The sequence below is a fragment of the Halichoeres trimaculatus genome, unplaced genomic scaffold (genome assembly GCF_033239565.1).
Source record: "Halichoeres trimaculatus isolate MK-OKI-2021-1 unplaced genomic scaffold, fHalTri1.1 fHalTri1_scaffold_17, whole genome shotgun sequence".
Lineage (NCBI taxonomy): Eukaryota > Metazoa > Chordata > Actinopteri > Labriformes > Labridae > Halichoeres > Halichoeres trimaculatus.
This window is the reverse complement of record NW_027437195.1, coordinates 31,886,838-31,904,337: the sequence shown is the minus strand read 5'-3', so window position 1 is coordinate 31,904,337 and position 17,500 is coordinate 31,886,838. Positions and strand designations below refer to the sequence as shown.

The window sequence follows — 17,500 nt, the reverse complement described above, 5'->3', positions numbered from 1 at the left end:
TCCTGATGTGTTCGTACAGGCGGCGCGGGGACGCCAGGCGAGTGAGGCGAACAGTAATGACTGTCTGTACGGACCGGCGAGCAGGAAGCAGCCTCACAGCATCAGCGTCTAATTACGACTTTTCAGGAAATGCAATTATCCGCCAGAGTCCGCAGCGAGCAGACGGTTAGCTCCTTCATCTCAAACATCTCGGGCTCAGGTCGCGCTCTCACTTCCTGTCTCTGTCTCCCCTCAGGTTCCTCGCCAACACCTCCTTCACCGGGGCCACGGGCCTGATCCAGGTGGACGCAGACCTGTCCCGGGTGTCCTCCTCCCAGCTCTTCCACATCTGGAGCCTGAAACGCGGCGCCCTGGGCCAGCCGGCCTGGGTCACCGTGGGCCAGTGGACGCGGGGCCGGCTGGAGCTGGAGGGGGGGGTCCTGGGGCTGGTGGGGGGATTCAGGAGCAGCCAGGGACAGGGTCTGGGAGCTGGGGTGAGGGGTGGGGACGGCCAGGGGGACAGCTCCATGGGGGGGCGCTGGAGGCCCGGCTTCTCCGTGGAGGGACACCGCCTCAGGGTGGTGACGCTGGTGGAGCACCCCTTCGTCTTTACGCGGGAGGTGGACGAGGACGGGCTGTGTCCGGCGGGCCAGCTGTGTTTGGACCCCAGAACCAACCGGTCTGACATCATCCAGGGTCTCTTCAACCAGCTGCACAACCCAAACGCTTCGGTGGCGGAGTGGGAGGCGAACGGTGAGTCCTGCTCTGAACGATGGAGAGATGTTTTCTTTATCTGCACATTTCTTTAACAACACCTCCCAAAAACTGCGTCTGCAGGAGCCGAGCAGGGCAGAGATCAAACCCATGAAAAATTAAAGAGTCTGATTCGCTGAGTCTCAGCTCTCGACGGTCTGTCGCTCCACGTCTCCTCTGCTCCTCCTCCAAACACACGAGCGTTTCAGAAGCAGGATCGATACGGATCAAGGCCCGTCAGTCCGGTTCAAACCTGAACCCAGAGCATGGTCCACAAAAAGGAGGCGCTGTGAAGGCGTCAAACCAAAGAAACGTCAGAGAAAGAAAGATCAGAAACTGTAGCTCAGAGAGGAAACACAAAGCTGGATCAGAGTGAAGCTCAGGGACCAAACTTTGACCTGAGCTCACAGACCACAGACGCTGAGTCCACGTTCAGAGGAGAGTTAGTTTTCAGGATCTGCTGCTACCTGCACTGATCCTCCTGCAAACAATAATTATGAAAGATCTGACCCAACGTTTCTGATTCTTTTTGGCCAAACGAGCGCAGAGCCGTGCCAAGTCTGAAGAGCGATTGGCGTCCTCTCTGAAATGAATCCACTGAGTTTGCAAAACACGGTTTGCCAGAGAGATCAAACGGCAGAAAGTTTGAGGATTTATATCTCAGCGTGTCCGTCCTGCCAACTCCTCTCTCCTGGAGTTCATGGAGGCCTGAGGCTTTTCTCTGCCCAGTCTGAAAGAAGGACTAAGACTGATCCACGTTACGCCCAGCTCAAGATAAACTACCAAGACTCATCAGTAGTTAATGACTATAGAGACACCTCAGATCTCCTTTTACTGGAAAAATACTGGAGAAAGTTAGTTTACATCTAGCTGAACAAAAACCTTTCAGCTCTCAGCGTAAAGAGTCCAGACCGGTCTTCAGGGTAAAGGGTCAGGGTTCACAGCACAGAGACCGGCTTTGTTAAAGTCGATGATAATATCAGGATAAACAGTGAGTTTTAAAAATCTACAGACGTAATGGTGTTTAATCTGCTTCATTTGACTCTGGGGATCAGGATGTAGAGGCTTTAGCACCTGGTTGGCCTATCAGGCTCTGTTCTCTACTGGTCTGACATCTGCTTCAAGAAATAAAAAAGTATTAATGAACTAAAACTCACACAGAATACAAAAACCACAAAACTCTTTGAAAAGAAACAAAACCAAGACTTTAGAAAAACTCATCAGAAGAAAAAGACAGTGACAAGAGCAAAGAAATCAAGAAACACAGAGACTTTAGACTGAGAGGTAATCACCACAGGTGTGAAACAAGACACAGGTAAAACACACGAGGGTCAGTCACACAGGAAGGAGGACTAAACCAAACCCAGAGAGGACTAAACCAAACTCAGAGAGGAACAAACCAAACTCAGAGAGGAACAAACCAAAGTCAGAGAGGAACAAACCAAACTCAGAGGAACAAACCAAACTCAGAGAGGAACAAACCAAACTCAGAGAGGAACAAACCAAAGTCAGAGAGAAACAAACTGAGTTAAGAGGAAACAGGATAAAACACAACAAGAAAAACTGAGATTAACTCAAGAGAACTTTAGACTAAAACAGGAAACACAGGAAACCAAAACCATAAACCAAAGACCAAACTCAAAGCAGTCAATGGTTCTGCTTTAGAGTATATTTCTGACCCTGTCACACGTTGACCACGTCAGGCCGAGGTCTGCTGCTTATCCCAGCATTAGATCAAAGTCCAGAAAGGGGGTCTCCTTCTCTCTGGAGCAGACCACCTGCTGAGCTGAGGTCCATCACAGCGGTCTCTCTCTCTTTAAACTTCCTGTTCCCTGAAGCAGACTAAAGACTGTCTGTTTATCTCTGTGAATGTGTTTTATTTTGTTTTTTCTGCTGTTTTGTCTTTGATCTGATTTTGCATCATAATCCTTTTTTCTTCTTCCTGTAATCCTCAGAGTGAATCACACTTTATGAATAACTTCTGTTCAGATAACGAGCGTTGATCGTGATCAACTCTTTGACTTAAAGCATGTCTGTATCCTTCCTCTGACCTTCTGGCCTCTGACGGCGCTGACTCATCATTCTGTCAGAGATGGCGTGCTGTGACTCCTCCCCTTTAGGACTAACAGCCTGTCTGTGGCTCTGTGCTCAGATCTACCAGAGGACCTGAGGAAGTGCTGCTACGGTTACTGCATCGACCTGCTGGAGAAGCTGGCCGAGGACATGGGCTTCACCTTTGACCTCTACATCGTCGGGGACGGGAAGTACGGGGCGCTGAGCGGGACGGGGCGCTGGACCGGGCTGGTCGGAGACCTGCTGAGCGGCACCGCCGACATGGCCGTCACCTCCTTCTCCATCAACTCTGCCCGCAGCCGAGTCATCGACTTCACCTCGCCCTTCTACTCCACCAGCCTGGGCATCCTGGTACGAGCGCCGCGCCGCCAGAACGAGCGCCGCCAGAACGAGCGCCGCCAGCCGTCGTTAGTCTGCTGGAGCGCTGTTTGAGTTTTAATGATCGGAGACGGGGCACGTCCCCCAAATGTTCAGCATGGTGACAACATCTCAGCGTGTCTTTGATTTCCCTCACACACACACACACACACACACACACACACACACACACACACACACACACACACACACACACACACACACACACACACACACACACACTCAGGCTGTGTTTCAGTGATGATATGGTCGACAAATACTTAATTCCACCCTGACGCCCGCTCGCCGCTCGCCGCTCGCCGCTCTCCTGGTGAGGGATGGAGATCATTAGCTGTGAATAATTAGCAGGCTGCGTTTTCAGAGCGCGTTAATTAGGAAAGTTCAGATTTAACGGCACTTTAAGAGTTTATGAGGAGACCAACAGGCGTTTGGAGGAGCGCGGTCTGCAAACACGCTGCAGCTACTCTTTGATTTGTGAACATCTCCCTCTGAGGCTGACAGACTGCAGCGCGTAATCTGATCTGACGGCGCGGCTCCAGCTGAAAATGAGCGCTCCATTATTTAAGAGCAGATCTGCCCCCCCCAAACGATGAGTGGGACAGAAAACAACAATGTATGAGTTTCTGAAAGCATGACATGCCCAGGAGTGCTGCAGCAAAGTTTACAGACCCGCTCTGCAAACTTCAGGGGCTGGGTGTGAGTCACAGACCGAGTCCTGCAGAGAGGATCCAGACCCTGATCCGTGTTTCTGACCCCCAGGTCCGCAGCAGAGACACAGCAGCCCCCATCGGCGCCTTCATGTGGCCTCTCCACTGGTCCATGTGGGTGGGGATCTTCGTCACGCTGCACCTCACCGCGCTCTTCCTCACGCTGTACGAGTGGAACAGCCCCTTCGGCATGACGCCCCACGGCAGGAACAGGCTGCGCGTCTTCTCCTACTCCTCCGCCCTCAATCTCTGCTACGCCATCCTGTTCGGACGCACCGTCGCCACCAAGGTAAACCAGCTCTCATCTGTGTGATCGATAGGCCTCACGCCAGGCGGGGAGGGAGGGGTGCATTATGGGAAAAGGTCCAGAGTGGAAAGAGTGAGTTAAAGGGAAATGGGGCAGAGACGGCGAGGGGGAGATGGATGGGGCGGAGGTTAAAGAGGCAGGCAGTGATGAAGCAGCAGCTAACGCTCAGAGAGCCGCAGAGGGGAGAGGGTAAGTGGGCCGACAGAGATTGAAGGAGTTATGGTGAGGATGATGAGAACAGATGAAGGTGGGAAAAGAGGGAGCAAGGAGAGGTTAACTCCCTGAAGAAAGCTCAACCTACGCTGAAAACAAGAAGCAGGTGGAAACCAGCCAGTGGGGGGGCGGAGGGGGCGGAGGGGTCAGAGGTCAGATCAGGAAATGGGCTGAAAGAGGAGGTAATAACGGAGGTGGACGGAAAGATGGCGAGGAGGGGAGAGGGTAAGTGGGCAGCAGAGACGAGCAGAGCAGCACAATGAGCAGGACACGAGACGGGCAGACAGGCCGACGTAAAGGGGAGAGGCCAAGAGTGTGGGCCGGGGGGGGGGGCGGGCCAAAGACCTGAGCTGGAGAGAAATACAGAAAAACCAGGGACTGGGAAAAACCTGTCCACTCAAAATGTGATCAAGAGGAAAAAAGGTTTTTTTTTTAAATATTCACAATCAGCTTCTTTAAATCAAGGTTTGAAATTCAGATGAAAATCTGTCACTGACGTCACAGACTGAGAGGTGAAACCACAGTCTGAGGGTAAAACCACAGACTGAGAGGTAAAACCACAGACTGAGGGTAAAACCACAGACTGAGAGGTAAAACCACAGACTGAGGGTAAAACCACAGACTGAGAGGTAAAACCACAGACTGAGAGGTAAAACCACAGACTGAGAGGTAAAACCACAGACTGAGGGTGAAACCACAGACTGAGGGTGAAACCACAGACTGAGAGGTGAAACCACAGACTGAGGGTGAAACCACAGACTGAGAGGTAAAACCACAGACTGAGAGGTAAAACCACAGACTGAGGGTGAAACCACAGACTGAGGGTAAAACCACAGACTGAGGGTAAAACCACAGACTGAGGGTAAAACCACAGACTGAGGGTGAAACCACAGACTGAGGGTGAAACCACAGACTGAGGGTGAAACCACAGACTGAGGGTAAAACCATGGTTAAAGGGTAACTACATGGTGGAAGGGGAAAACCATGGGCTGAGAGGTGAAACCATGGAGTTAGGGATAGAATGGGCTCCGAGGGCGTATTCAGACCTGGACTGTCTGGTCCACATTAAACGGACCGGGGTTTGTTTCCCACGCTGGTGCAGACTTTTCATGCAGGTGTGAATAGACACAAACGAACCCTGGTGCAGACCAAACAACCGGACCCAGACCCACTTTTTGAGGTGGTCTCGGTCTGCTTCCAAACAAACTCTGGTGCAGTTCGTGGTTCTCCGGTGCAGGTCTGAATACAAACCAAGGTCCATCTGAACTAACTACAGGATACATGCTCCTTTTGGGCCTATAGAGCCACCGTAACCTAACCGTCTTTGGTTCATACCTGATCCTCCGTCTTCTGTTTAGCCACGCTGTAGCTAGCATGTTGTGGGTCGGGACACGCAGAGCATAGCGCCTCCTTGCTGCGATCATTGGTCTTCCTGTTCCTAAATTGTAAACGGTGTTGTTAAGCTGCTTTGAAGGAGCTGCTCTTGAAACTGAAAATGATTTAGCAGCTCTAATAAGAGCACAAACACACATGTTTACCTCCATTTCCAGGTCTGTACTCTGTGTGCCGCCCTTTGTCAGTGCTGTCCAATGAGAGCACTGATCCTCACACACCTGGATGTGTTTACAGAATATAGTCCACTTGATAAAAGGACAATCTGAATACGAACCGCACCAAATGGAAAAAATAAAGTCTGCTTTTGGTCCAGACCAAACAAGTGGACCAAAGGACTTTTCTGCTCTGAATACAGACTAAGTCACAGGCACCAACAAACTGGTCCAGCTCTGAGCTGTTGTTACTCCATGTGTTAGTCTCAGAGAGGAAACTTCATCATCCTCACCTGAGCTTCATCAGAGTCAGTGAGGAGTATGTGCTCAAAGCGTGTGTCCTCCTCCTCCTCCTCCTCCTCCTCCTCCTCCTCCTCCTCCTCCTCCTCCTCCTCCTCCTCCACGGCTCAACAGCTCCTCTGTAACAAAGGGTTACAACCTTGTTTGTATAATTAATGTCTCATTAATCTCTGGGAAACGCTGGAGTTCGCCTCTTTTCTTCGTTAAGTGGATTTTAATTGGCAGGATAAATAAATGATGGTGGGTTCAGGTGGATTCGGTCCCTGAGGCGAGGTTTTTCTCAGGAAACAGTCCGGCCCCGTTGGATCCCGTCCTGGGACGGAGCTGGTAACCTTCAGTGAAGGGTTAAATCTGGAGTTTGAAGGAGGGAGGAAGAGGAGGGTTTTCGTCATTAGTGTCAACACCTGAAGCAACTTTGCTGACACATTTGTCCCTTTACGTTCCTGTTTTCAGTGTTTGTCATCTCCCGCTCCTCTGAGCTGTCAGCTCCTTTCCTTTTTGTCTGACACCGTGACATTTCTCACTTTGGAGCTCAGATATTTTTAGATCTCTGCTCCTCGGGATCTGCTCCCTCTCCGTCTCCTCTCTTTGATCTTTTTGCAGATTTTTATGAGTTAAGACGTCGACAGAAGATAAATAAATCGTCTCTCCTCCCTGCAGACTCCAAAGTGCTGGACCGGGCGCTTCCTGATGAACCTCTGGGCCATCTTCTGCCTGCTGGTGCTGTCCAGCTACACGGCCAACCTGGCTGCCGTCATGGTCGGGGAGAAGACCTTCGAGCAGGTCTCAGGGATCCATGACGACAAGGTTAGACCGCCGAGCACAAGGACGCAGGCTGCAACTGCATGCATGTCATCACACACACACACACACACACACACACACACACACACACACACACACACACACACACACACACACACGGTTTGCTCTGTGCACACACAAACTAATCTGACACAAGGACGCGCTAATGAGCAAAGAGCGGGCTTATTTGTGGAGGATTACGGCTTTCCCCGATCCCCAAACCCTGCAGGGACTTTCATGATGTGCTCCCTCCTCTTCCCATCGCTCACACTCTTTATCACATCTGTGATTTCCTCCATCCTTTTCTCCATCCTTTTCTCCATCCTTTTCTCCTCCCCACCTCCTCCTCTGTCTCTCCCCAGCTGCACCACCCATCCCTGGGTTTCCGTTTTGGGACGGTGAGGGAGAGCAGCGCCGAGGATTACATGAAGAAGAGCTTCCCCGAGATGCACGACTACATGAGGCGCTTCAACCAGCCCACCACCCCCGAGGGCGTGCACATGTTAAAGTAAGACACAAGCACACGTCAAGGACATGTTAAAGACATGTTAAGGACATGTTAAGGTCACATACACACTAAAGGCTTTTAAAGGCACATACAGCACGTTCTGCATGTTGTTCCAGGGGTTGTTAGCGCACGTTTTCTGCGCTGGTGTGTTTTTGCACTTCCGTGTATTTTGGCCCCTGAGGGGACTGTAGGGCTGGTTTTGGCTCCAAAAAGGTCACTTCAGTGAGCTTTGGCCCCTGAGGGCACCTGTACTTGTTTTGGCTCCAGAGAGGGCGTGTGTTATGGTTTTAAGATGCTGCTCAAACGTGTTTCGGCCTAAAGACGGCACTTTAGCACATGCTTTGGCCCCAAAGGCCCCTTAAGTGTATGTTTTGGCCCCAGAGGAACTTTAATGCATGTTTTCAACATCAGGGCCATGAGAGAGGGCGACACACACACACACACAGGTTAAGGACACACACACACATTAAACACACACCCACGTGCATTAAGAGCTCATTCAGGCGCAGATCCAAACAGCGAGGTCACGTTTCTCGTCTGTTATTTCCTGCCGTCTGCTCCCTGCATAACAATCCCGTCTGCTGACAACAGGAGCAAACACGGCAAATTTACAGACATCAGAGACAAAGTATACTTATGAAAATCAACCCGGGGAACGAATTCCTGAGTGCCTTTTGCGTAATATCCTGAATATTCATCCTGAATGTTAAGAGGAGCAGAGTTTGTGGGATCACCTTCAGGGGAGCTGGAGGGCGTCTGCAGAGCAGGAGTTTCCATCAGTCAGAGTCAGAAATCTTCATCCAGACGTCTCAGAGCAGAGAGGCCGACCCTGAATGGACCAGACTCTGAATGGATCAGCCTCTGAATGGATCACCCTCTGAATGGATCAGCCTCTGAATGGATCAGCCTCTGAATGGATCAGCCTCTGAATGGATCAGCCTCTGAATGGATCAGCCTCTGAATGGATCAGCCTCTGAATGGATCAGCCTCTGAATGGATCAGACTCTGAAACAGTTAAATCTGCTCTGTCAGACCCGGCCTGGGATCTGTTGTTAATGTTTCTGCTGGTCCATGGCGCTCGCTCAGTGTGAGCTCTGCTCCTCTTCGCTCCTCCTCACAGATCTGTTTCCTCCTCTGACTGAGCTCCTCTCATCCTCAGGGGTTAAACCGTCGTCTTCCAGGGTGGAGCTGAGGTGGAGCTGAGGTGGAGCTGAGGTGGAGCTGAGGTGGATTGAGACAGAGCATGTTTCATTAATAAAGCTGAATTTGGTTCATTAAAGCCTGAAACGCAGAGACGAATGAGGGTCAGGGACTCCTGATGGAGGAGGAGGAGTGAGGAGGAGTGAGGAGGAGTGAGGAGGAGTGAGGAGGAGTGAGGAGGAGTGAGGAGAGGAGTGTGCTCAGATGAAAGCAGAGTTTATTTATACTCCAGCGTTTGTTATCAGAGAAGTTTGAATGAAGATGAAACAGGAGGAAACTAAAGACTCAGATTAATGAATCAGACAGACACGCTGGTGTTTAAAGAGTTGGTGTTTCACAGGATTTAACCTGATTCAGAACAAGTGCAGGTGTTATCTTTACGCTGATTTCCAACGTTTAACTCTGACTCTTTGATTCATCAAATAATTATCAGATAAACTCAGAGCTTAAGGAGACTGTGAGGAGGATCTGTTTCAATTAGAGCCTTCTGGCCAGAGTCTCACACACACTGTGGTGAAGACGTGACTCTGGACGAGGTGTGTGTTTGTTTGGAAATAAACGCAGATCAGATCATTTTAACTCTACTTTCCCAGATCCAGCTCCACGAGGTAAGGTATTTATCAACAGTTAGGTAGAGCTACACTTTGAAACCTGACAACAAGCTAACTTTGTCAGTTTGTAGAGTAGTTTAGCAGCTGCTATATTTCTCTCTCCTCACAGCCCGGTGCTCTGAGACGTGTCTGTAACGTGTAACGTTAGTGAATCCTGGTTCTGTCCTACCAGAGCTCATCTACCAACTCCAACCTCACCAAGCAGAGCTAACGTAACCTGGCTCTTCATTTTATTGATAGACTCTCAAGTTTGAACAGACCACTGCAGAATAACTGCTGACTGTGGGTTGGAATAGACATTAGCACAAACACATTAACCTGGGGTTAGCTTTTAGCTGGTGTTTTAACCTTTAGCTTGTGTTTTAGCCTTTCAGTTGTGTTTTAGCCTTTAGCTTGTGTTTTAGCCTTTGGTCTGTGTTTTAGCTTTTAGCTCGTGTTTTGGCTTTCAGCTCATGTTTTAGCCATGAGCTTGTATATTAGCCTTAAGCTTGTGTTTAAGCCTTTGGCCTGTGTTTTAGCCTTTAGCCTGGTTTTAGCTTTTAGCTTGTGCTCTATCTTTCTCCTGTTTCTCTTTCTTCTGCTCTTCTGTCCTTTTTCTGTCTGACAGTTAGGCTCCAGTGTCCACCATCACTACAAAATTAATCACAGAAATCGTTTCCAGCAGAGAAAAACTCAGATCTCTCTTCTCTCTGATAAACTTCATCAGCTGGCGTGCTGTCGTCATAGAAACGTAGATGTGCTGTAAATCAGTCTGGTCCAGCTCGACCCGATCAGGAAGCTGAGAAGTATCATTTAAGAATAATCTGTATTGTTGCTGATAATCTCATGTTAAAGTTTGGATCAGGATCAGGCAGAAACTCCTCACAGAGACTTTAAAGAGGGGACAGAGTCTGATCTGAATCTCTCTGAGCGTTTAACCCTGATCTACTCACATCGTGTGACCTGACTCAGAGACCTCTGCAGGTGAGGAGGATGATGTAACTACGGTGGCCTGTAGGAAATGAGACATCTATGTGTAATAATGATATCGAATGTGATGAGAAAGCAGAGCTCAGTGAGGTCTGTCAGTGTCTGTGTCTGTCTGCTGTAGTTTAATAATATCTCTGAGTGTTTCTCTTTTTTTAACCACTAAACCAACACAAACCAATCTGAGGACGGCTGTTTTTCCCAGACTTCATGTATCGACTGAAATACAAACACGCTGAAGGAGAAATCATCTCTCATTTACATAAAATCATGTTCTTATTTATTGGACTAAATTCAGGCTTTCATCGTGTTTGCAGGAAAAAGGCTCATGTTGTGAGGATGATGAAAAAGTAATTAATTTCTCAGCCTCCATGTCAGCCTCTTTAAATTCACTGCCGTCACTTCCTTTCTTCTGATTAAAGAGCTGAGAAATAGATGTGTCCTTCACATTAAGGCGTCAGAAGAGCTGACAGGATGACAAACAAACAAACAAACTGAAAATAAGACGACCAGCAGGAGGCCCCGGAGCGTCACACCTGAGAGCGACGTTTCCTCTGGGCGCCGTGAGATGAGGAGGATAATACTGGACTTTAGAAACAAAGACTTTATCCTCGGGTCATCGCGTCAGAGAGGAGCAGGACGAGCTGTTTCTGTGCTGACGGGCTTTAACCCGTGTTCCTCTCAGCCCGCTGAGACGTGTCCATAACATGTAACGAGCTAACGTAGCCTGTCTGTGCAGTTTGGAGGAGCCTCTTTCCTCCTGGTCTGAGCCGCCGTGAACAATCCAGCTCTGCAGGATCTGTGGGCGTGGGGGAACTGGATTCCTGAGCACAGAGCCAAGAGCTCAACACCTGAACACCTTTGGGGGAATTAGGACCCTGGTCTGGAGCCAGGCCCTCCTGTCAAACACGGACTGGCTGACCCCACACATGCTGGTTTGGCAGAGTGGTCGTAAACGTGGCACAAACACTCTGAGATCTGGTGAGAGCGTTCCTGAAGAGGCGTTAGACTCAGAGACGCTGCCCACGCTGGAGAGCGGCAGAGAGACGGTTGAAGGAGCTCATCAGGGCCAGGACAGGAAATGGTTAGACCTTTAGATCCAAGAACGACAAACGTCGTCCCAGTCCGTCATCTGGCCTTTCGTCAGTTTCATTCTCTCTGTTTGGAGTTTATTTTTTATCTTGATGAAAAAGTTACTCAGTGTGGGACATGTGGTCACGTCAGACTGAAGCTTGTCTTTGGTTATTTCACCTTTTCAGCGCCGCTCCAGCTCTTCTTACTGTCTGTGTCACTGTCTGTGTAATGATACAGGATGGTCTGGCAGGCACTGCTGCACGTGCACGGACAGCTGTGTGAAAATACAAAGAGCTAGCAGTGCTCGGCTCAGCGTCAGCAGCATCTGTGAACCATTTCAGCCCAGCACCGCTCTGGGCCTGCGTTCCCCCCAAACATTTCCCCGTGTTTTTATTCGTTGACTAAAGAGTCAGTTATGTTTCATCACTCTGATTAAAGACGTAAAAAGCCCCAAGAATAAAAAGAAAAAAGAAAACGACCTGTAGGTGTTGTTAAGCGCTAGCACAGCCTTCACAGACGTGTACGCCCCCTCATGGACCATCAGGGGCGCTGTCTCTGACCTGTGACCTGAGAACACGTCAGGCGCTCAGGATGCAGCGTCCATGGTTTCCAAACTGAATGTCACGTCCTGATTGGTTCCTGCTCCCCCAGCGTGGGATGGCTCGTATAGCGCCATCCTCTGGGTGAAATGCTGCAGCACAGTAACGTTTCTGTTCCCATGGAGAAAGTCGGGACATCAGGCAGGAAACTGTGAGTAAAACCCAAACTTATGGACCAATCATAGAGCGGGGACAGAATCCAAACAGGAAACGTGAAAACGGAGGATTTGTCCGTGTTTTAGAGGAGCAGCAGAGTTTGTTTCTCAGTTTGATTTTCTGCTTTAAACTGAATAATTTACAGACCGTAATAAATAATCCTGACTGACTCACGTCTCCCAGCTGGTTCCACCAAGAGCGTCTTCCTGATTTATCAGAGCAGACAAACAGAGCGGTACAGTAACAAGCACTCAGCAAACACTCTGAGCTGCAGCACACACACACACACACACACACACTCCTCTCTGCCTCTGAACTCCAGCAGAGATGCAGAGATAATGCATGTGCTGACTGTGTGATAGATACAAAGCGCTGCTTCAGAGGAAGAGGATGAGCGGGATGGATGAAGGCGGCGTTTGTTTGTGTGAAGCAGAAGTGGAAGTCGCAGCAGAGCAGAGAGCAGAGCGAGGCGCTAAAACCCTGTGTTGGCAGAACTACTGACCCCAATACTGCTCCTCCTCCTCAGGAGGAGACGTGGAAGGAGCTGCTGAGGAGACGCAGAGCTGAGGGCATCACATGCAGCTGCACACAAACACCAAGGCACGGCCTGAGAGGATGTATACACACACACAGGCTGACAACTTACAGCCACCTCTGTGCTCTTTAAAGACACACACACACACACACACACACACACACACACACACACACACACACACACACACACACACACACTCCCTCTGAGCTCCCTCCTCTCCCGGCCTGTGTCTCATGTCTGACAGGCAGAGGGAAACAGACTTTCTGCTGTGCCAGCACCAAAGACTTTGTAAAGTCAACCCTGTGTTAGCTTAGCGGTAAACATCCGGAATAATAACGAGCTGCAGGTAATTTGATCAGCAGCTGAGAGCACACATGCTCCCTGCAACACCGCACAATCTGAGCTCTGTCTGCGCCTTAATTGGTGCGTGTGTGTGTGGCTGTGGGTGCTGATATGTTGGAAATGAAGAGCTGGTGTGTGTGCCGAGCTGTCTGGGTGTGTGTGTTTGATGAATGTGTGTTTGGTATTAGCATGCAGCTTATTTGACTTCCTCTCCTGACGCGTCTCTCCAGCCAGACCAGGAAGGATCCCTGATTGGGTCAATTAGGGTCAACGAATCGATGCGAGCGGAGCAGGAGAGTCCTCAGGAGTGTGTTTACAGCCTTATCTGTCGGCCACAGAGGCTGTTGGTTTAGGTGATGATGTATGTGTTTACACACCGTGTTAGGACGCCGTTAATCTCTTCCTCTGCAGAAATGACAAAGAGAGAAAGCAGCTCAAAACACACTTCCTGCTCAGGTCAGAGCCACAGGTTTGCTATCTTCAATTAATGCTTGTGTGTGTGTGTGTGTGTGTGTGTGTGTGTGTGTGTGTGTGTGTGTGTGTGTGTGTGTGTGTGTGTGTGTGTGTGTGTGTGTGTGTGTGTGTGTGTGTGTGGTGAAGGACAGATCCTCCTACCCTGGATGCCTTCATCATGGACAAAGCCCTGTTGGACTTTGAGGTCTCCATCGACGCAGACTGCAAGCTGCTCACCGTGGGGAAGCCGTTCGCTATTGAAGGTGCACACACACACACACACACACACACACACACACACTGCTCAGGTGTCTGATAACTTTATTTGCTGCAGTTTCAGATGTTTTCTTCCTGTTGCTGTCTGTTGTTCTCCGTCTCCTCCTTCACTGCGCCTCCTTCTTCTCCTTTTGAAATGTGCCGAATGGATCAAACGTGTGTTTACTACCTCCCTGTAATCAAAGCCAAACACATGACAGACAGCGAGCAGACAGGCCCTGAGTGAGCCTCAGATTATTAGCATCAGAGCAGGGGCGTGCTCACACTTCTGAAGGGCGCGGGGGAGAAAAAAAAGAAAGCCATGTTCGGCGCGTTCTCGCCACTGAAATGTTTACGTTTTTTTGGAGCATGTTGGCACATTTCACGCATGTTTTGACTCCCAAAACGTCACTTAAAGCTCTGGTCTAGGATCTGAAACCCAGTTTGTCTGATGAGACATATTTGGAAAACGCAGCCTCACTCACCTCTCCCCTCCATGATCCAAGATCCCGCCCCCCAGCTCGTATCGCCCTTCTTCGCCTCCTAACAACACGCCCCCTCCAACAGAGCAAGAAGCAGAAAATGTAACAAACAGACAGTCACCCTCCTTGTAACACACAGTGGGAGCTTTTTCCATTGGACCGGCGCCATCAGAACCATGAATTAGCAGAGAAGCAGGTCTGGCGTTGCCACTGCCAGCTGATCAGAGCAGAGCCGACTGTGGGCGGGGCTTTACCTTTCTCTGCGTGTCTTCACCAGCTCAGTTTACAATGCTAAAGATGTGTGGCTAACTTATGCTAACATCTATTGACAGAGCCGACCCGTTCAGACCAGCAGCGTTCAGTCATTAGCCAGTACAGGCTCAGACTAACCAGAGTTATTCAGCTGACATCTCCCACTGTGGGAAACAAAGTCATTACCTGTTCAACAGAAACTCAGCCGTCTCTGCGTCAGTCTTCAGTCCCAAATCCCTCTGCAGCTTTTTCCACCGCTCGTACATTTCTCCAATATTCAGTCTCTGTTGGCGCCTGTATCGCTCATAATTGTTCCTTGCTTCAGCCTTTTCCTTGAAACTTTTTGGTTTCCTTCCCTGTGGAGGGTAACAGTAACAGCTTCCTGGTTTGGGTCTTCTCTGGCTCCATGACGCTTCGGTAGCTGAGCAGCTAGCTGACTGAGAGGGGTAGTGGGGAAGGACGAGGTGGGACCATGGACATGACGGTGTGAAGTGAGGGAGACAGGGGATTGGCCAACTAGTATGCAGCTTTGCAGCAGATATACTGAATGGATTTTTTCGTTCTTTTTGGTCTTTATATCGTGTAGAGTGGACCATGGGACCATAACAGCCCTATAAACGGTGTTATTAAGATGTACAAAGCTTCCAAACTGTACACCATAGCTTTAACCATGAGTTTTAGCTCCTCAGAGGGCACTTCAGTATGTTATGGCTCTCCACAGGGCACTAAGAGCACACTAAGGTGTGTGTTTTGGTTCTCAAGAGGCACTTTAGACTGCATTGTGGTTTCCAAGGCGGCACTTCAACATGGGGTTTGGCTCCCAAGAGCTTAATGCACATTTTGGCTCCCAAGGTGGCAGTGTCTTGGCGGTGTCCAGTGGCTCTCAATGGGACACTGAAACATGTATTTTGGCTCCACAGCAGGTACTTTGGCACATGTTTTGGCTCCAAAAAGGACAGGTCTGTGCTTTGGCTTTTAAGAGGGAACTTATAACGTTTTTTAAACTGAGCCACGAGAAGGGGCGACCCCCACGCCCACCCCGGTGTACACCACTGTTGAGGGGTGGGGTTGCTCATATGATGGTGTACGCAGTGATACATTGAGATATGAAGCGCTGTGATACAGTAATGATAGACTGTGACATGACGGACTGTGATCAGAGAAAGCACGGCAGACTCACTCCACACAGGAAAGACCAGAGCAGTGGATGATCTGGAGTGGAAAACAAACTGACTTTCACACACACACACACACACACACACACACACACACACACACACACACACACACACACACACAGCTCACCTCCTGCATGCTCTCAAACCCTCCTCCGTCCTCGGTGAAACCTCCTCTCATCCTCTGAGCGAGCACGCCGGCGCTCATTCATACGAAGAAGCAGATTCAGCACAGAGATCAGAAACCTGCTCGGCTCCTTGACTGACAGAATAACACACTGATTCACTGGATGAACTTACAACGCTGCGGGGTAAAAAGTTCTCACCCATCTATTATTAACAGCAATGCCAAGTCAGAACAATTTGGAGTGGATGCTCAGGTCGGCCTGACTGCTGCGGTCATGAAGCGCGGTCAGAGGAAAGTCCACGGACGGCTGAAGGAGCAGCTAATGGTCCACTCAGGGGCTGATTATACTCACGTTCTGAGGAGGAGGAGGATTATTTTACACATGTTTGAGTGGAAACACCTGAGGCTGGACATCCTGTGTCTAACCTGTGAGTCTGCTTCCCTTCATCCTGACACGGGGAGCATCTTTCATCGTCCTTCTCCTTCCTCCGTCTGAGGCGAAGGAGCTTTCCACGGGTTGATGAGGAGCAGGATGAGGAGCAGGATGAGGAGTCCTGGCAGCAGTAGTAGTGTTAAAAATAGTTCCTTAAGTGAAATGTCTATGCTTCAAATAGGCATCAATAAATGAATGAGCAAAGGGACTTTTTGCAGAACAAGAGTAAATCATGTCACTTTTAGAAATAAAGCCTGCTGACGACCTGTCACCATGAATTATTTCTTAGCACCTAAAAACGCCGGCGCTGTCGTTACGGAGGTGAAACCAGGCTCCAGCCGTAACTCTGAGTTTCACTGAGCTCCAGCCTCGTGTCGTGGACTCTACGTGCCTTCTGAAGGTGACTTTGAAGTAAATTCTCCCCGGCAAACACATTTATTGGATGTATCAAGCATTTAACCTCTCTCTGTCGTCCCCTCAGTGTGGAGTTACTGAGCGTGCTCAGTTGTGGCTGTTTCACAGATCCCTCTGCGTGTGTGGAGCTCAGGATGGGAGCTGAGCTGTAACGTCACTCTGCTCTGTTCCAGGTTGTAAGCTGGATATATTCAGGATATCTGACAGTCCATTACGTTTCACTGCTTCCTAATTCATGAGACGCTGAGCGGACAATGGGCAGCGGCGATCAGGAGGGACATCTGACTTTATTTCTAGCTAAGAAATGCAAGTCCAGTCGAGTCACATTAGCTGCTTCAGTACATCTAAAACAGGCGAGCTGACCAAAGTGCTTCACAAACAGGATAATGAGGCCGGGTAGGAGGAGACAGTGAAGAAAATAAACATGATAAGAGAAACAATGAATAATGGAAAGCCAGGAAATGTAATCAGAGACAGCCTGGAGCTCAGCCTGCACGACGTGACGGAGACACGGAGTTAGTGACACACTTAGAAACTCCAGAAACATCCGTGACTCTGGCTGAACGCAGCTGCTCCAAGGACAGCTCTGAGCTCTGTCAACAATACACCTTCATTACTGTGTGTATTCATTAACAAAGACTCCTCCATTACTGTGTTTATTCATCACTAATACACCTTAATCAACGTGTGTGCTCATCACTAATACACCTTTATTACTGTGTGTATTCATCACTGAAGTGGGTTGGTGTTAGTGCTGTTGATGCTGTGGGTTGGTGTTAGTGCTGTTGATGCTGTGGGTTGGTGTTAGTGCTGTTGATGCTGTGGGTCGGTGTGAGTGCTGTTGATGCTGTGGG

At 49.5% G+C, this 17,500-nt stretch overlaps 1 protein-coding gene across 2 annotated transcripts in view; it reads left to right on the top strand.

Moving 5' to 3' along the window:
- LOC141806145 (glutamate receptor ionotropic, NMDA 3B-like) overlaps window positions 1–17,500 on the top strand; it is a 104,149-nt gene that overhangs the window by 61,799 nt on the left and 24,850 nt on the right. For both annotated transcript variants that reach the window (XM_074691417.1, XM_074691416.1), the window contains exons 3-8: window positions 236–732; window positions 2,885–3,156; window positions 3,943–4,179; window positions 6,918–7,064; window positions 7,424–7,569; window positions 13,656–13,771. In XM_074691417.1, coding sequence (XP_074547518.1) covers window positions 236–732; window positions 2,885–3,156; window positions 3,943–4,179; window positions 6,918–7,064; window positions 7,424–7,569; window positions 13,656–13,771 — 1,415 coding nt within the window. The remainder of the gene's footprint in view (window positions 1–235; window positions 733–2,884; window positions 3,157–3,942; window positions 4,180–6,917; window positions 7,065–7,423; window positions 7,570–13,655; window positions 13,772–17,500) is intronic.